The sequence below is a fragment of the Pelodiscus sinensis genome, chromosome 3, assembly GCF_052426305.1.
Source record: "Pelodiscus sinensis isolate ZL-2025 chromosome 3, ASM5242630v1, whole genome shotgun sequence".
NCBI classification, from domain to species: Eukaryota; Metazoa; Chordata; order Testudines; family Trionychidae; genus Pelodiscus; species Pelodiscus sinensis.
In genome coordinates, this window is record NC_143054.1 from 64,695,864 (window position 1) to 64,715,733 (window position 19,870).

The 19,870-nt window shown below is 43.8% G+C and overlaps 2 protein-coding genes across 10 annotated transcripts in view; one reads left to right on the forward strand and one right to left on the reverse strand.

The window, feature by feature from the left end:
* The window catches only part of RARS2 (arginyl-tRNA synthetase 2, mitochondrial), a 68,628-nt gene extending 65,562 nt beyond the window's left edge, over positions 1 to 3,066 (reverse strand). Inside the window, exon 1 of the mRNA XM_075923859.2 lies at positions 2,915 to 3,066. Coding sequence (XP_075779974.2) covers positions 2,915 to 2,953 — 39 coding nt within the window. The 5' untranslated portion in view covers positions 2,954 to 3,066. The remainder of the gene's footprint in view (positions 1 to 2,914) is intronic.
* ORC3 (origin recognition complex subunit 3) overlaps positions 3,041 to 19,870 on the forward strand; it is a 67,557-nt gene continuing 50,727 nt past the window's right edge. For 3 of the 9 annotated variants that reach the window (XM_075923853.2, XM_075923854.2, XM_075923855.2), the window contains exons 1-5: positions 3,100 to 3,364; positions 11,192 to 11,243; positions 15,605 to 15,702; positions 17,934 to 18,078; positions 19,589 to 19,693. In XM_075923853.2, the coding sequence (XP_075779968.1) occupies positions 3,263 to 3,364; positions 11,192 to 11,243; positions 15,605 to 15,702; positions 17,934 to 18,078; positions 19,589 to 19,693 (502 nt within the window). In that variant the 5' untranslated portion in view covers positions 3,100 to 3,262. The other 6 variants (XM_089777186.1, XM_075923856.2, XM_075923858.2 and 3 more) reach the window with 6 other exon arrangements.

Genomic DNA, 19,870 nt, shown 5'->3' on the forward strand with positions numbered 1-19,870 from the left:
TATATATTATTTAGACAAACTAATTAAACTCTTTATATACACCTATCTAACCTTATACTGCTGGAACCTTTTCATGCTGCTAGTCTTTCATTATGGCAGGCTCTGGCAGTCTGCTAGGGTCACTATTCTCTCCGCCACTGCTTTAATCCACAATAGGGAAAGACTCCAGCCGCAAGACACAATGCTGCTAAAAAACCAGCAGTGAAGCTGGAAGGAGGCACTACTTAGGTGTGTAGAGTTGTGTTGGAGTTCAAACTAGGGATGTCAATGTGTAGTCCACTACATGATTAACTAATAAGCCTTGTCTTATTGGTTAATATTAATGACTACATGCACTGCCCCCCTTTGTTGTCTCTGTATCAGAGGCAGCAAGGGGAGGCGGAATGGGAGCCAGTGCCCATGAGGAGCTAGCTTTAAGCAGGCTCCTCGGAAGTACTGGATCCACCTACACCCGCACGCAGCTGCCTCTGGTAGAGCACAAGATAGGACAAGAAGCAATGGGCTTAAATTTCAGCAAGGGAGATTTAGGTTGAACATTTAATTACCCTGACTGTTAGGAAGTTTTTCCTAAACACTGGAATAAATTGCCAAGGGAGGTTGTGGAATCGCCATCACTGGCTATATTTAAGAGCAGGTTGGACAGACATCTATCAGGGATGATCTAGACCCGGGTGGGCAAAGATTTTTGGTGAGGGGGCGGGCACTCCAGATTTTGGAAAGTAGTCAAGGACCTCACTTTTCTGTGAAGGATATGTAGGGTCTAGAGTGGAGGTTGGGTGCAGAAGGGCAAACAAGGTAAGGGACTGGGGTGCAGGAGACGGTGTAAGGTCTGAAGGGGAGTTTGGGTGAAGGAGTGGGTTGTGACCTGTGTCAGGAGATTGTGGTGTAAGCTCAGTTAAGGAGTATGGGTACAGAAGAGGATTCTGGCTGTGGGAGGGGGCAAAGTCTGGAAGGGAATTGTGATCTGGGAGAAGGGGAAATGTGGGTGCAGGCTGTAGAGGGTATGGGTGGTAACTTTGGGCAAAGGATTGGGTTGCAGGGTCTGGGAGGATGTTTGGGTGCAGGAGAGGATTCTTGTCTGAGGGAGGAGTGTGGGGGAGTACAAGGTCTGAGAGGGAGTTGTGACCTGGGGCAGGGGAATGCAGAGGATTTGGATGGTGACCTGGGTGAGGGAGTTGGGGTGTGGGAGGGGCAGAGGTGCCAGAGGCAAGCTCTGACTAGGAGGCTCTTACCTAAACCAACAGCCCTGCAGCACCTCTAAGACAGGCTGGGCTCCCCATCTGCTGTAGCCCCAGATCACTTTAAACTACAGGCTTGTTACCTCCAGGTGGCTCTCAGCTCTGGAAAGGGAAAGAGGCTTGTATTGTCCCTATACCCCACTGAGCCAATCTCTCAGTTCCTAGTGACTGGTTGTTTCCAGCCAATAGGAGCTGAGAGATTGGCTGGGGTCAATTCCTACTGGCCAATTATTTCCAACCTATAGGATCTGAGGATTGGGCTGGGAGCCTGGAGATCACACAAAGTTTCCCCCACCTTGCAGAGCAGAGAGCAGCATGGCCTGTGATTTAAGCCATAGCTGTGTGCCTAAGGGTCCCGGCAGAGTGGTCCACGGGCCATACTTTGCCCAGCCCTGATCTAGACAGTGCTTGGTCCTGCCATGTGGGCAGGGGACTGGACTCGATGACCTCTCAAGGCCCCTTCCCATTCTCGTTTTCTTTGATTCTATGAAATGACCAGTCACTGCTCTTATTTTGGTTTACAAGCATCTTTTTGAGCTTTACACCGAGGCTGTGTCTAGACTGGCAAGTTTTTCCACAAAATTATCTGCTTTTGCAGAAAAACTTGCCAGCTCTCTACACTGGCCACTTGAATTTCTGCAAAAGCACTGACGATCTCATGTAAGATTGTCAGTGCTTTTGCGGAAATACTATGCTGCTCCCGTTTGGGCAAAAGTCTTTTTCCGAAAAACTTTTGCGCAAAAGGGCCAGTGTAGACAGCAGATTCGTTTTCCGCAAAAAAGCCCTGATTGCGAAAATGGCGATCGGGGCTTTTTTGAGGAAAAGCGCGTCTAGATTGGCCACGGACGCTTTTCCGCAAAAAGTGCTTTTGCGGAAAAGTGTCCTGCCAATCTAGATGCGCTTTTCCAAAAATGCTTTTAACGGAAAACGTTTCCGTTAAAAGCATTTCTGGAAAATCATGCTCCCTTTAATCTGCTAAAGAGAAACGGAAATACTGGAGAATGGACTTTTCAGTCTAAAAGCCAAGGGCTGGAAATTGAAACGTGACAAATTCAGCATAGGACTAAGGGATGAAACGCTACGGGTGAGAGACTGCTAGTGCACCAATTTACAAGGGATTTGCTCAGGGAGAGGCAGGCGTGCCAAAGAAGTGGCACGGCCAGTGCAAGGAGGGGCGGGTCCCATCTAGCTTAATCTTCAATGACACATGCCTGACAAACTGAATAGGGATTTCCTATTTAATTGACCAGGTTTTCCCTCACCCTGCGCGGGTGGCCTGGGCTCTGACAGCCCCTTCCCTGTAAGCTGTGCGCTCCTGCCCGCCGCCCCGCTGACAGGCAGAGCGCCCACAGCTAGTTTCGTGTCTCTGTTGGTGGTGCACATGGGCACAAGCCTCGCTGCACAGAGCTGATTCCGCACAGAGAGAGGGGGAAATCCGCACGCGGGTGGAAAAGATTCGAGGGAACTTTGGCTCTGGCCCCGGCCGCGAGGACTCGGGCACGTGAGGAAAGTCAGTTACACGGCACAGACTTAGCCCAGGGCACTCGGGGGGAGGGACAAGGCCGTGGGGGGAGGGGAGGAACTCGCGCGCTGGGGGTGGGGGACAGGCAGACGGACGGTTCCAGTCACCGAGGTTGGGCGGGTCGCAGCGGCCTCTGCGCAAAGGGACACGCTACCTGACAGGCGATGCTCCTCCGAAAGGGACAAGCCGCCATGGCTCACAGCGAACAGCGACAAGCATACACCTCTACCCCCCTCCACGCATAGACTAGCCCACAGGGGGAGGAGCCATTCACTTCCGCCGCTGCAGTAGAGGGGGAGGAGGATTGTACCATTCTCGGGGGTGTAAGGAGCTAGCTAGCTATTCTCCCTCGCCTGGAGTTTGAGGCGGGCCGCTCACAGGGAGGAACCGCCGGGGGGGTTGGGCGCGCCCACTGCATGAGAGGGGAGGTGGATAAAGGAGAGAAGTAGGTTCTGAACTCCACGACTAGAAAAACCTGGCCTGGTCTCGGAGTACACTGCGCATGCGTCAGTCTTGTCGCGCTCTGGACTGGGGTCAAGGGGTGCCGTTACCGCGGGACTCAGGGGCGCGCGGGGGCAGCATGAGCACGTGCTCCGTCTCTAAGGTGGGTGAGGAACGTTCAACGACACCCCGCGGGGGGGGGCCTGTGCTAGCTCGCGGGTCGGGCCCGCTCAGTGGTGTCCGAGCGGCTCCCGCGCCGCTCCTTGGAGGCCGGGGGCTGGACACTCGGGTCCGCTCCCCGCCTGTCGGCTCAGGGTGCTGGGGGGCTCCCCCCACGGCGGCCCCAGGAAGGGCTGGAGAGAGCAGTTGGCGCGGGGGGGCAGGAGGCTGGCGCGGAGCCGTGGGGCTGCTGGGCGGGCGGGGAAGGAGCAGGTGTGGCACGGCGGGGATGTGGGGCCTGTTTGCGCATCCCCGGCCCCTAGGGACTCTGCACGTTCCCCGTGGCCTTGCTCGCCCTCAGGGTACGAGCGAGCTACTTGACTCCCTTTGTTATGTCCGCGTATAGCAGTCCCGCCTTTGGTTTTCCCTCACGCTGCCCGTACACCTTAAGGAGACTGCGAAGCAGATAATCGTGTACTCGGTGCAGTTTGTATCGAGTACATGGTTAGCCCATAAGGGGCCCGCTGTAGCTCTGCGGTTTAAATGTAGTAGGAGCCAGGTGCATAGGCACCGGCGCTCCTGCTCTATTTAAACTGCTGAGCTGGAGTGGGTAGGTCCGGGACTTGACATGAGCCCTGGGACTGCTCAGTCCTCTCGTGTCTTGACCTCTGCTGCTCCCCCCACACACACTGCAGAGACAATGCTTGGGGGGAACTGGCTTTTAAGCTGGCTCCTGCTTTCTCTCCCCCTTGCAAGGGGTGGGGGAAGCAGGTAGTTGACTGCTTTTACAGCCTTAATACACATGCACAGGGAGTGAGTGCTGACCATACATCCAAGTCGACTTCCAGACTCTTAAGCACCTGCAAGTCTTTATTTACAGTGGCAAGTTAAATGTATGCATAAGTGCTGGCAGGCTCTGTTTCTTATACCTAGCAGTGGTGATGTGTGGTATATAGCAGAAGAAGTATGTACCAATACTGTGTGCTGATGCAGGAAGGAGTGGGATAGAGACAGTGGGGATATTTTACTAGGAAGTAGTATGGTAATATGTACACAAACACAGGGCAGTATAGGTTGTATTAGGCTGCACAGCAGTAGTGCATAATATTGGAATAATAGATTTATAAAGGCTGTGTAACAGTGAGCAGGTGGATATAAGGCACGGGTTATTTATTCACAACCTTATACTACAGAATATCAATGTGCAGTTTAAGGCTGGTACAAAACACATCTCACAGCACATATAACTTCTAAGATTTTTAATGGTTACATGGTTACTTTAATACTTTTTTGACGACATCTCTACAATTACCCAGTTCTGAATGCAGTGCCATCGCCAGCAGCTGTGCAGAAGTAAGAGTAGCAATACTGCAACCCTCCCTATAATAACGTTGCAACTCCCCCACAATGCTTTTCATGGTTATCATGTTTGTTCCCATCCAGCAATATCAGCAGAAATTACCTTTCAAGTTACATTTTGCAGTTTATTTTGAAATACGATGTCTGATTATATTTTCATGTCCTACTTTTTTCTTTTTAACAAATAGGGTTTTTTTAATACATTTTGAAACCATGCATGTTATTTTGAAAGTATGTTCCCTCCTTTGTGAAACCACTTGTTGCCCCATATTGTACAGGTTGGACCTCCTTGGTCTGGCACCCTCGGGACTTAACTGGTCCCAGATGAGGGATTTTGCCAGAGCTGGGGAGGTCATTTTTGGGCCCACCCCTCCCCAGCCATGGCCTCACTGCCAGCCTCCTAGCTGGCTTCTCCCCCCCCCCCCCCCCCCTCTGCTTCCTGCCGCTTTTCGTGCAGGGCTCCTGGCCCCACCGTGGAAGCACTGCTGCTGGCGTGCACAGCCTCAGTGCCAGGCTCCGTCCCCACAGGGCAGCCCCCCTGCTGGGGTCCAGTTGTGCCACTGGGTGACAAGTCCCACTTGGGCTTCAGCCTCGCTGCGCAGCCCCACTGCCTCCTGGCCTGACCAAGCAGCTCTGCCAGGTGGTAGTGGGGTTACCGGACTTTTTGCTGTGCTGCTGGGCAGCTCCACTCCCAGGTTTCTGGCCCTACCATCAGGCAACCCTGCAGTCAGGCTCCCAGCCTCATGGGGCAGCTGCATTGCCTCCCAGTCCTGCTGGGCAGCTAAGTCACTTGGTGGTAGAAGGGCTGCCAGGCTGCTGGTTGTCTTACTGGAGTGCCCTGCTGCCTCCCAGTCTCACTGATCATTTTTGCTGCTGGGCTCCAGGCCCACTGCTTTCTGCCCTCTCCTGCCCCCCTGCAGTGTTGGCACTGGGCAGTAGCCCTACTGCTGGGCTCCAGTTTTCACTGCCACAGGGCAGCCCCATTACTGGGCTCTAGCCCTGCTGTAGGGCTCCCAGTCGCCAGCCCTGCACCAGGACCCTCTGGTCCTGAGATATCCGTGGGCCTGCTGGACCAGGAATGTTGCAGGACCAGGAAGTCCCAGTTAAGAGAGGCCCAACCTGTAGTTAGAAAAAGACATTTTTCCAAAATAGGACATAATTTTCCCCCACTAAAGATGTTTTGAAACAAAACAAATTAGGATTTCCAGTTTTAACTGTGTCTTGTCATCTTTTCACACACACATGCAGTATCCTTGCTACTTCAACTCTGCTTGGCTTACAAAATTCGATGGCATCAGAGTGATAAGCAAGTACTTAGAGTGGAAACCTTAAAGGGAAAATGTAGGTACTGCAGAAAATTGTATTGGTAAATTCAGTAGGTAATATTCTTCCCCTGGGTCAGCACTGAATGTGTGACTCTTGCATGATTTTAGGAGAAGCAAAAAGCAGGACAATGTAGCACTTTAAAGACTAACAAGATGGTTTATTAGATGATGAGCTTTCGTGGGCCAGACCCACTTCCTCAGATCAAATAGTGGAAGAAAGTAGTCACAACCATATATACCAAAGGATACAATTAAAAAAATGAACAAATATGAAAAGGACAAATCACATTGCAGAACAGGAGGGGGATGCGGGAGGGGGGGGGAGGAAGGAAGGTAAGTGTCTGTGAATTGATGATATTAGAGGTAGGGAGAGTGGGATGTTTGTGAGTTAATGGTATTAGAGGTGATAATTGGGGAAACTATCTTGGTAATGGGTGAGATAGTTCAAGTGTTTGTTGAGTCCTTTTTGGAAAGTGTCGAATTTTAACATGAATGACAGTTCAGAGGATTCCCTTTCAAGTGCAGATGTAAAAGGTCTTTGTAGCAGAATGCAGGTGGTTAAGTCATTGAGAGAGTGTCCTTTCTGGTTAAAATGGCAAGAAACTGTTTTTTCTTTGTGATCTTGTCTGATATCTGTTTTGTGGGCATTAATCCTTTGGCGAAGTGTCTGAGATGTTTTTCAAATGTACATAGCAGACGGACACTTTCGGCACATGATAGCATAGATTATATTTCTGGATGCGCAGGAATATGTGTTCTTGATCTTATAACTCACTTGGTTAGGTTCAATAATGGTATCAGCAGAATGAATATGTGGACAAAGCTGGCAACGGGGTTTGTTGCAAGGGAAGGTACCAGGGTTGGTATTAGTGTGGTATGTCCTGTGGTGGTTGGTAAGAATCATCTTGAGGTTAGGTGGTTGTCTATAGGAGACTATGGGTCTGTCTCCCAGAGCCTCTTTGAGTATGGTATCCTGTTCCAGTATAGGCTGTAGTTTATTGATAATGTGTTGGACAGGTTTAAGTTGGGGGTTGTAGGTGATGATAAGTGGTGTTCTATTGTTGGTTTTCTTGGGTCTGTCTTGAAGTAGATGGTTTCTAGGTATTTGTCTGGTAGAGATCCTGAAGCTTCTGGTCTCTGTCAGTGGGATTAGAGCAGATGCGGTTGTATCGAAGGGCTTGGCTATAGACGATGGATCGTGTGGTGTGTTCTGGATGGGAGCTGGAAGCATGTAGGTAACTGTATGAGTCGGTGGGTTTTCTGTAGAGAGTGGTGTCTAATTTTCCACTGTTGATTTGTACTGTGGTGTCCAGGAAGTGGATCTCTCGTGTAGAATGGTCCAGGCTGAGGTTGATGATGGGGTGTAGATTGTTGAAATCTCTGTAGAATATCTCCAGTGTTTCTTGGCCATGCGTCCAGATCATAAAGATGTCATCAATGTACCGTAGGTAGAGGAGGGGTGAAAGGGGACGGGAGTTGAGGAAACGTTGTTCTAGGTCAGCCATAAAGATGTTAGCATACTGTGGGGCCATGCGTGTACCCACGGCTGTGCCGCTGATCTGGAGGTATAAGTTGTTCTCAAACTGGAAATAATTGTGGGTGAGAACAAAGTTACATAGGTCTGCTATCAGGTTGGCAGTAGTGTCCTCTGGGATAGTGTTTCTAATTGCTTGTAATCCGTCTTCATGTGGGATGTTGGTATATAGAGCTTCTACATCCATGGTGGCAAGGATGGTATTATTGGGGAGGTTATCGATGTTTTGTAGTTTCCTTAGGAAGTCAGTAGTGTCTCGGAGATAGCTGGGGGTATTGGTTATGAAGGGTTTGAGAAGAGTGTCTACATTTAGGAGACATTGGACCTCAGCTGACTTTATCTTTCAGGTGAGACACAAACGACTGATCCTCACCATTGTTGTTAAGAGTGTTGGATTGGCCCAGTTGGAGTTGTTAAAACTTTTTATTTCCTTTGGCATTTCAGTTAGATGTGATATTCCTCGCTTGTCCTCCTAAACTGATGTCATTTTGCTCTGTACTATTTGCTCTGTGTCATGATTCACCTTAGCATGAGTACATGGTAACTGAATTAAAGATTTCTTCTGTTTCCAAAACACTTTGGAAACCATCCAAAAGAAAGATATGATGTTGCACTTAAATTCACACTGTTAAATTGAATAATCCACTTAAGCATAATGTGCTCCTGACGTGACCTGACCAGACCCACTGCATAAATTACTACTCTGGGCAATATCCTATTGGCTTATAGTATACTGCATTACTAATTGAGGTGTAATTGTAAGTGAATAGTCTGAATAATCACAAGTTTGCATGGTGTGGGTTTGTGGGGTTTTTTTTGTTTCTTTGTTTTTTGTCCAACTACTCTTTTCAGTAGTCGTTAGTATGTGTGAGAAGATGGAAAATGCCAGTGAACATATATAAAAGTATTTAAAGATGAGTAAATCTATATAGTTTAAAACCAGAAGAGACCAGTAGATCATCTAGTCTGGCCTCTTGTAGACCATGGTCTATTTAAACTTTACCCATTTACCTTTGAGCCCAATAACTTTTGTTTGCTTATTGAACTGAAAATATCAAAATGATGGAGAAGGTTGTGAAAGCCTTCATAACTGCTCACTATATTGGTCAACAGCAGATTGTAGACTGGGGTGGGCAATACGTTTTGAATTAGGGCCACTTCAGAATTTTTTGAAGGGGTCACAAGCTGCCCCGGAAGGGGCAAGTCCTCAGGCGGAAGAGACAGGCCTTTAAATAGCAGGAGTTGAAAGGGCTTGTGCCTCCCTGCAGCTCCCAGACAGTTAGTGAGGGACAATAGCTGCCAGCCCTTTCAATTCCTGCTATTTAAAGGGCTCGCTGCTAGTGTGTTGCCTGAAAGCGGGGAACACTAGAGCCCTTTCAACTGCTTCTGTTTGAAAGACACATGTCTTCCCTGGGGTTGTTACCTGACAGCCACAGGGAAAGCGCAAATCCTTTAAACAGAAGCAGTTGAAAGGGCTCACGAGTCCCTGGCTCCCAGGCAACAGGCTAGCATGGGGCCGGGAGCTGCGAGCTCTTTCAGTTGCTTCTGTTTAAAGGGCTTGCTCCTGCTGGGTGGCTGCCAAGCAATGCAGTTGCCCAGCAGGTGTGAGCCCTTTAAATAGAAGTAGTCAAAAGGGCTCCCAGTGTTGCTAGTGCTTTGCCAGGATGCACAAGCCCTTTCAACTGCTTCTGTTTAAAGTAAGGATGCTAAGTATAGTGTAATTGGCTAATTGAATAGTTGATGCATTTTTGCATCAATTAGTCGATAGTGTGGCTCTTTCCCTTTGAAATGCTGCTGCAGTATTTCAAAGGGGCAGTGCCACATGGAGCCCAGGATCAGCTGGGGACTCCCCAGCTGACCCTGGGCTCCATGTGGAGCAGCTGTTTTGAAACACTGTGGCAGCTTTTAAAGCACAGCCCCTTTGAAATGCCACTGCCGTATTTCAAAAGGGCAGCGCCGTAGGAAACCCAGGATCAGCTGTGCAGCACTGCCCCTTTGAAATGCCAGCTGCGGTGCTTAAAAGCAGCAGCACAGCACTGCATGGAGCCTGGGGTCCCAAATGCAGATGGGGTTGCAGGTGGGAGGGAAGTACAGGGGTTGAGGTGAACTGTCTCAGTTGGGGGCCACATCAGTGAGAGTTAGAGGGTTTTGGAGGGGGGTGTTGTGGGTTCTCACTTGTGTGGCCCCCAACTTACTTTTCTGTGGGTCAGTGGCCCCTGATGGAGAAATGGTTCCCCATCCCTGCCATAAACAAAATTGACATCTTTTGTGATGGACATAAATTAATATTTGACTTTATTTAAAATGAAGTTTGGTAAACTAACATGAGAAAGTTAAAGTGTAGTCTGTTTAATAATTTTAATTAATATTTCTTTTCTTACTGGTTAAATTAAACCCTTCTCCCTAGCTGCAGCTCTAGCAAAATGGCTCGAGCATAATTATGTCATTAATGGCGACTTTCCATTAGCAACTGGTGTTCCATTGGAAGGTTTGCATTGAGTCAGGTGAGCCGCAGGTCAAACTCTTGAGAACCACTGGCATAAGTGTTAGGTGATACTGGGCAGGGAGGCAATGTGGTAGGCACACTGGCAAGGCAGGGCTGAACTTGGGGTTGCAGGTGGGAGGGAAGTACAGGGGTTGAGGTGAAGATGGGATTGTGCAGAAATGTCATAGCTATAGGTGTTAAATGTTTTGATAACTTAATAAAAATATTTGAGTCTCTCAAATCTCAGTAGTGCCACTGAAAAAAATCAATCTTTAAGCTTCATGTTAGCAATTCAGCTTTGCCTGTCTCTGTTGATTTCTGCCTTATTTCAATATCTGTATTTTGTACCACACTCTTCTTTGTATATAATATATTTTTAGTGCTTAGTCTGAGTATACTTAGGTTTGTTTTTAAAATGTTAGAGGAGCTCTTTCATAATTAAGATAGTTGTTTTGTTTTTGTTTCTCCAGTTTATCTATTGTGCTTTACTCACATTTCATGTCACAATATTCTGTTTGGTAGATGGAGTTAAAAACTATGGAAAAGTAGAAAACTCCAGCTCACACTTCAGAGATGATGCGTTGGGCTCTGAAAAGAACGAAGAGAGAGCACTGCTTTCCATAGGTTACTTGGCTAGAAAGAAGTAAAAGTGCAAAAGGGGGAAAAATTAGCCCACCTGGAATCACAGCATCTTAGGCTATGTCCAGACTACAACTTTTTTTCGGAAAAAGATACGCAAAATGTGCTCCACAATTTGTGTACTTGTTTCCGGTTGTGGTTTTTTGTTCCTTTTTTCGGAAGAGGGTTTTCCGAAATTTGGCCCATCTACAGTAGAACGAGAAGGACAGGGCTTCCGAAAGAGCGTGTCTGCTCTTCCGTGGAAAAAAGCAGAAGAGCAAATGTGTTCCCTGGACACGGTGGAGTTTTTTCGAGATACCTTCGGTATCCCGAAAAGTCCCTGCAGTCTAGACGTTCCCTTTGTCACTGACAGGACAGTTCAGGATTAACAAATGTTGTTTATTGGAACATTGAGATATTTGTCTTTTTCTGCTTACTTCCTGCGTGCCTCAAGAATCCTGATGAGATGAAAATCATTCTGAAGTTCACATTTTGCTTGCTACTCTCTAGGGCTGCTTTGTGTTCAAACCAAATTCCAAGAAAAGAAGAATCTCTTCAACAGGTGAGTACATTTTGATATATTGCTATACTTTCAAAAGGTTCACTTGATCCCATAAGCCTGAGTTCTGATTTAATTACTCTCCAATGCCAGCACAGAATTGAAGAGCTGTCATCTCTTCAGTTAAGTTATTAACTGGTATGAAATTTCTTTATCTCCAGTGCTCTGCCTTCATTGCCTTATGATCTTTAAAGAAACATTTTTCAATAAAAGTTTTTTTCCTTGGTGTCTTAAACATTATCAAATAGGTAAACAGTGCCTGATAAAACAAAGAACAAGAAATGAATATTCTTCCCTAATCAGAAATATGTCATCCAGCATGTTGATCATATTTTGCTGGTTTTGGTGAAGAGGTTTAGGAAAAAGCTTTTTGTGTCCTTTGTTCCCCATCATTTATGCTTCCAATCCTTCAGCCCCTATGGTGTATTTACCATCTGAAAAGAACTGATAGGACCAATTCCATATGAAGAATGCTGCTCATTTCCTGTTGAGATGAACTAAAGTGACATCCATCCTTACTTCTCGTCCCACCTAACTCCCAAGTTGTCAAAAGTGACCACATTTTGAATGAAGAGTGGGGGGGTGGGGGAAGAAAAGTTGAGCTAGATTTAAAATCTAACAGGGGAAAAAACCCTTCAGACTCTTTCCCCCATGTCTGGCATTTCAAACCCCAGAAGTCTGAGATTGGGTAGTCTCACCTAGGTTTTCTCAGTTCAGAGTACTACAGGTTGGATCTTCCTGATCTGGTACCCTCGGGACCTGTCTGGTTCTATATGAGGGACTTTACTGAACCAGGGGAAGTCATTTTTGCCCCCCTCCCAGCTGCCAGCCCCACCCCTTGCCTTACAGCCCCCACCTCACTTCCTGGCCCTTCCCCTCCCCTCCCCTCCCTGTCCATGTTAGCAATTCAGCACCCTGCAGCCTAGCTGAGCCGTGCCCCAGCTCCTTCCCCTGCAGGCCGGCTGAGCCACATGCCAGCTCCTACCTCCCTCTTTCCCCCCCCCCCCCCCGCATTGCGCTGTGCTCCTAGCCCCCCTGCAATGCTCTGGTTTGATGTTGCTGGACCAATGAGCCCCAGTTTATAGACATGCAACCTATACTGCATAAATAATGCAGTAATTTAATTTGATCATGGGCTAGGCTTGGGACATCACAGTAGAAGTGGGTTTTGTTTTTTGTGTGTTTTTTCCCCTGCTCCCCCGCCCCCTGAAGCTTTGTGTCAACATCCTGCTAAATTAATCTTGCTGAAGCAGATGTTCCAATTTAGCAGCCAATATGTGATATCACTATCTTTGGGAGTAATTCAGTGAGATTTAATACAAATGTTAACTAATTTGGCTATTGTAAACAAGTCAATGCTGAAAATCTTTTACGTATCTTTTTTTGGGGGGGAGATTTAGCATGCTACTGGATTAAGTAAAATATTTAGTTAATTACCACTTCCCATGGGGAGGTGACATTCTCAGATTAAATAGATGCTCTTAATTGTGTAGGCGTTGTGCTGAAGAAAAAAGAATCTGGAAGCCACCAAATGCACATCTAAACGATAGAGCTGATTTGTGTATCTTGTTTATCTGGCCATTGTTAAAAATATTGGCCAATCACTGCATGCGTGTATAGGCACATCTTCTTCTTCCACCACCTACTAGATTTTTAATGGTGTTTAGATGGAGTTTCCAGAAGTGCCTACACATCTAATGCCCACTGGGACTTAGAATCATTTTAAAATCTAATTTGAAAATCCCAATAGGATGCATTCTTAGGCACTTACATACCTGTAAGTCTGTCCCTCAGTCCAAATGCTGATTTTGTTTACTTTTATTTTTGGTCATTCACAAAATAGACTCCAGGTATGCATTTGTATGTGTGAGAAATGGCCTTCCATATGCACAGACTTCTATTAAGGCCTAAAATAGGCTTATGTGTATGTCCAACTTTTTGGCCTAGTCCTGAAACATGCTTGATACTTTCAAATCCCATTAACTTCAGCTAGAATCTCTGCTTCTCTACACCTCTTGAGACCAGACCCCTATGCACACTTGCATCTAGCATCTGCTATGTAGAGTTTTGAAAGCATAAAAACAAGAAAATATTTTGCATGATCACACAAATATGGTAGTTTCTGTTGCTTTTATTGAATAAAAAAGTAGTCCTGTAAGACCAAAGGATCCTGGTGCCATTTAGGTGGCTGTATTATTGTAGGTAAACTATGAGATGTTTGATGGAGGTTCATTGATCACTAAAAGTGAATAATTTGCAGGCGCACCAGCTAATTCCTGTTTAGAGACTAGATTGCCTAGTACCTGATTAATAAAGAGAATGTACAGTTCTGGAGTAACATTATTTTTGTTTTCATGTCTTTATAGTAGCAAAGAGGGGGGAAAAATAATCGTATTAAATCCTGCATTGCCTTGACAGTTAACTGTCCTGGGAGAATTCTGTAATTTTACTCTGGCTCCAAATGCAACAATTGAGGAATTTCTCCCAGGATTATCTAACCTTCAACTGTTGTATCCTTCCTGGGAGTGTTAAGTATTCTCTAAGATACTGGAAGTCATGCTGACTGATGTGCATTTGTTAGAGTTAAAGATAGTTACATACTCTGCACACACGTTTTTAAAAGTAGAATTCTACATGAACTAAGAGCACGTCTCTAGACTACAGGCTTTTGTCGACAGAGGCTATGTCGATAGATACTGTCGACAAAGCTTCTGTCGACAAAGAGCGTCTAGACTACATCCAGTTCTGTCAACAAAGCAAGCCGCTTTGTTGACATCAGTGTAGACGCAATAACGCGTTCTGTCAACAGAACTCAGCGGTAGTGTAGACACAGGTATAGCTTTGTCGACAAAAGTGGACTTTTGTCAACAAAACCTTGTAGTCTAGACACACCCTAATTGTAGTTTTGAGGGATTTTTTAATTGAAAAATTACTTAATTTTCAAATGCGTTTTTCAGTTTCTCCTTCCAGCTTTGCCTCTACTTCGCAGCTGAAGGCAAGGTTTGATTTAGAGATTTTAAAGCAAATCAGCACTTAGGAAGCTGAGTGCAGAATTTCTCAGCAGAAAGATGCCAGGATACTGCTAATAAAAAGGGTCTAATATTTAAGTAGTGTTCTTTAACTTTCAAGTTCAGGCCCTGATATGTTGTTCTTCAGCTTCTTCTCATAAAGAGCCAACGTGAAGGTGAGGGAAGGTTGGCAATGAGGACCAGAAAATTAGACCTAGTCTACACTTAAGTTTGCCTGCGTGTGTGTATGTGTTGTGTTTTGTTTTTTGACCGGGGCGGGTGGGGGGGAGAGGGGGAGGATCCTGTCTCCAACTGACATAAGTATGCATAAGTATGTTGGCATATGTACATACCATACTGTACCCCCACAAATGAGCTTTTTCTGGTATAGTTTATTTTCTTTGGGGAACTGGAATAAGATCTGTTGACAAAAGTTATTATTTGTATTATGCCACTCTTTAGGAGTCCTGATCATGGACCCAGAACCCCATTGAGCTAGACATTGTAGGAAAAACACATAACACGACAATCTCTACACAAGTTCTTTAGTTTCTTCTGGTATAGACTGCACCTCCCCTGGGAGGTTACTCGTACTGCTATACAGGCAAAGACTTTGTAGTACAGACCTGATGTTACTATGGAATATAATAGAAGGTGACCAGATATTTATAACAGGAGAGATAGTTGCTAGATTATCTAACTGCAAGACGGCATGCTGATGGTTGTCGATCAGGGTGACCTAGTGGAAAGAGCATTAGACAAAGATTCAGGAGACTTGGGTTCTAGTTTTGATTCTGTGTCTGACCTGCTGGCTGCCTTTGGGCAAGTCACTTGTCTCTGTGCTTTTATGATCTGCATTTTAGAGATGGTGATAATGCTGTTGACATCCTTTGTAAACTGCTTTGAGATCTGTGGCTTTTAAGCCAGCTCCCTGGGTATACCAGCTGCTGCCCCACACTGCTGCCTCTGATACAGGAATGGCATGGCAAGTGGCTTCTTGGGAACCAGACCAGGAGCCATGTACAGCCATTTGGGTAAATAATAAGCTCATGCTTATCGATTATCCACTTACATGGCTACAGTCTTAGATCCCTAGTCTCAATATGGGACCAGTGATAAAAGCCAGCTCCATTCATCAGCTCTTCCTGACAACAGCTTCTGAATACTTCCCTCACTTATTCTGTCTACCTTCTAGAGCTACATGCAGTTTAATAGATAAATAATGGCTTGTTTGCTCATCTACATGAATAAGGATACATGCTTCTTTACAGCCCTTGTATAGTTTTTCTTCTGAAAAAAAAAATGTTGCTGTTTTTTTATTAAAAACATCATTGTCTTTTATTTGTATTTTTCCAGGTGATTATTTTAGCGAAGGAAAAAATGATTCAGAGGACAGTGGTCTACGATTTGCTACTTGCCAGTTGTTATGGAAGCAGATCAATTCTGAAATGGAGGTGGGGCCTGCTACTTTATACTAACTATACGTTTTTACAATTTAAATCAATTCTGGTCTTTTTGTTTTGTTCTTATTTTTCTGAGTGATTTCCTTTACCTGCTGACAAGATCAATGATGTGAGGCAGGGAGAAAGTGAAATCTCCATGGGGAACACATAAACATCACTGGTACACTATTTCCAGCCATGGCATGCATACCAATTCTGATGCAGAAGCTTTCCCTTCTTATCTTACTTATTGTCCACTTTGCAGTATCCTGGTGCATTGCCTCTGTCTCCTTCTGATTCAGTTGTATGTCTTCTAACCGACAGTGAAGTTTAGACTGCTCTAAATCTCAGTTGTGTAGGGCATCCCAACATCAGATTAGAATGCATACTGGTGAATGGGAGATGGACATGTGCTAATTGCCTGAGTGCTTAGTTTGGTGAACTGGTGTAAACAGTCTTTTATATACCAGTGAGAAGTCCTGTAATAATAATAATAATTAATAATATCTCAAATTAAACAGAGTATTTTAGAGAACAAAAAAAATGTTTCTTCAACCTCTTGGTTACTTGATGCCTTGTGAAAGTAAGTAGCCCATATTCAGGAGACCAAAAGATTTTAAAGATGGTTAACGTTGCAGGATGGAACAGATAAAGAAAGATTTTTCTTATGGCCTTTGTGTTTTTGAGGGAAAGCAGTCCTAGAAGATATTGTGCCTACTAGCCTTCCTTCCTTACCTATTTTTCCCCTCATTTAAAGAAGAGCTTGCACCCTATGGTGAATTTAATGTAACTGACTTAAAAACTTACTAAATATCCTTGAATTAGATACTGATCAGTAGTGTGACTTATACTTTTTCTGGATGCGTTTAACAAAGATGTAATGTTTAAATTAGGACTTGTCCTCATGCAGCTCATTATTAACAATATTCAGGTCAATTTCAGTGAAAGATTTGGAGTACAAAAAAATGAGGAAATTTTTGGAAAATCAGAATAATTTGTTTTGATGTTTTCTAAACAAATCGTTTTTTCTTTTCATTTTGAGATGTTTGAAATGTTTCATTCAATCAGAAGATTTTTTCCCCCCTCCCCCATTTTCAGAGAGGAAACAATTAAAAAAAATTCAGGCTTTGGTTTGAAACAAAGCAAATTTTGGGAAGTGGATTTTTTTAATTGTATGCTGAATCAAAAAATACACTATTTGCTCAACTCTAGTAAAGATCTAGAGTCTTGATAGAACAGCTCAGTGCAATCGTACTCAATGTACAGTAGTGGTCATAAAAGGGAAAAAAAATGTTAGGATACCTATGGCTCACAGGAGGTAGTAGTTGACTGGTGGTCACAGCCCCTAAAGCTAACCCCATAAGAAATGTTTGTAAGTAGTATGTGATTTATATTTTGGTTAATAGAGATGCAACCATCTTCCTATTAAGTTTTCTGATATTCCTAAACAGGATTACAACTTCCCTGTCTATTCTAGCTGAAGGAATATTTTGGGCAGGATTGAGAGAGCCATAAATAAACACATTTGATAACCAAAGGAAGTTTAAAAAAAATAATGCCAAAGTGTATCGTGTCTATTAATTTTATTTTTTAATATTTTTCCATATTGATCCCTATATGAAAATCATCTTTCAAGGACAAAAGGGAGTAAAAGAGATGGTGACAAAAGATGTGTGTGGCTGAAGATACATTTTTTTTTTTCATCATTTAGGCCTAATACTTTCTTTAGTTGATTTCTTTGTTTCAATTTAAAGGAATTGAATGTTGACTCTCTTTTTATAACTGTAGAATTGAAACAGAAAATGCTTGCAAGCCTTCTATAAGAAAATAGGGAATAAAAGGAGCAGGAATGGACATCCTACCAGAAAATAATTGCACCCTTTTGTACATCCAGAGGTCACTTTTTTTTTTTTTTTGCTTTTTCATAGCTAAATACATTTTTGGACTCTATACCTGAATCGCTTTTAAGATTACTGTTCAATCTGTCATGTAGCAACACACACAAACAAAGATACAGAATCCCTGAATTAATCAGATAGCATCAAGGTAAAACAGGAAGCAAAACTTATGTTTCTGTCACCTAATCAATTATGACCAGAGTGTATAACTTACAGAATATGGATAATTTGGATACTGGATAATTTGCTGTGTGGTTCTTTACTGGTAGTTAGATGATGGGGAGAAGTGGGAGACCCCAGTGTCTCCTTGCCTGTGTGTAATAGTTTAATGTGTTTGTTTTCTAGAAAATACAAGATGAACTGAATAAACAGTTATTTGATAACCTAATAAATTTTCTGAGACAGTCTCACTCTGAATTCCAAACAGAGAGTACAGAATGGATGTGTCGGATGAAGTCCAGTGAAATTCCTACTGCAGCTCTTGTCCTAGGTAACTTTTTCGATTTTTAGACACTTTGTGACACATCTGTCAAATATCTACATTAGTTTAAAGGTTGAAGGTATTGAGTTGGAGCCTTCCAGCTATTGGAGTAAGCAGCATGAACTTTACAAACATTAACAGACAAAAATCATAGGAAAGCTGTATCTGTTTTAATTCTCCTCTTGTTTTTCCCGTATGTATGAAGGCACAGTGTGAAAGCATCTCCTCCATAGATTTTTGCCTTAGGCTTTCGAACATTTGGATTCTATTCCCATTTGCATTCGCTGACTTGCGGTGTGGCTTGTCTGATTATCTCTTTTTTTTTTTTTTTTTTTTTTTTTTTTTCCCAATTAGCATGACAGTCTCGTGTATGGAGTTTATTGTCTCAGTCCTCCTTTGAGACAGACAAATTTTGTCCTTATTTTTATTCATAATTTTTTTCAAATATTACAAATATGCCAAAATATCAAACTTATCATAATACTCTAAAGAAGCTAAATTAAATAGGGGAGGAGAAGCAACATATTTGTCTTATGGAGCTACTGTAATTCTAGATCTCTACAATGTCAGCCCAAATTACTTTGAATTTTTTGAGTAGTCCCCTTCTGCGGAATGCGAGTAATCTGTTAAACTGCAAGGTCATCTGTATCACTCAGCTATCACTCTCCCTGAACAATGATTTTATTTTGCAGTTGGCTTCAGTGGGCCAGCATATTGCTGAGGCTGTAAAATGGCAGTGTAGATTCTCAGACTGGAGCCCAGGTTTTGGGTCCTCCTCCACTCCACTTTCCAGGCCCTCCTAAAACTAGGTCTGTGCTGTGGTTCTCTCTGTGTTTTTTAAATTGATTTATCTGAAACTATTCTGCAGTGGGCTACAAAATGTCTCCATTGTCGATGAATCCAGGGAGTCTGTGGTAGAGTTGCTAATTGAACTCACATCTTCCTTTAGCCCTACTTTCAAGGGGGAAGGAATGGAATTTGGAAGCAATTAAGCAACTGTTTGTTGCCCCTTTAAAAATCTGTGTACATCACTAATCTTTCTCTCTCCCCACAATAACAAAAAAATTAATAAAATCTGCTTAAGTTCTGAGAGCCGCACTATTGTAATATTATAAGATTAATTCATTTTCTTTCTCCATCCCTCAAATTCTAGATAAAAACAAAAGAACTGGCTTTTCCTCATTCTTGTTATTGCCAGTATTCTTGACAGTTTAAGTGCACTCCAATGCAGAATAGCTGTTTAAAAAAAAAAAAAAAAATCCCAGGGAGATATTCAGGTCTCAAGTGCCTGTTACCACCTTTCTTCCTGGAAGGAATTTGAGGGATATTTTTGCTGCTCTCCATAGACAGATTACTTTGTGTGATACTGTTGCTTTTAATCAGCCATCACAAATATGGAATATACTTTTTTTTTTAAATACCTTATGAGATCTAATTTTTCATTGTTCTCTTTCTTGTCTGTTTGGGACATCTTTCTCTGTTGGTGATTCTGATCATATTTATTTTTTCTTCCTTCTAGGTGTAAATGTTACAGATCATGACTTGACATTTAAGAGTCTCTCAGAAGTTCTGCAGGATAGCATTACTCCTTATGTAGTCTCACTGCAAGCCAAAGAATGCCCAGGTATATATTCTAATAGCTTTAACAACCTGTCTATTTTAAAAAAATAATAATTAGAATAGTAAAAATTATGGATGGGAAAGACCTTGGGCCATCTAATCTAATTTCCTGACAGTGCAGGCTTGTTCTCTTCAATACATTTTCTAATTATGTCCAGTTTTGTCTAATACAATAAGGATT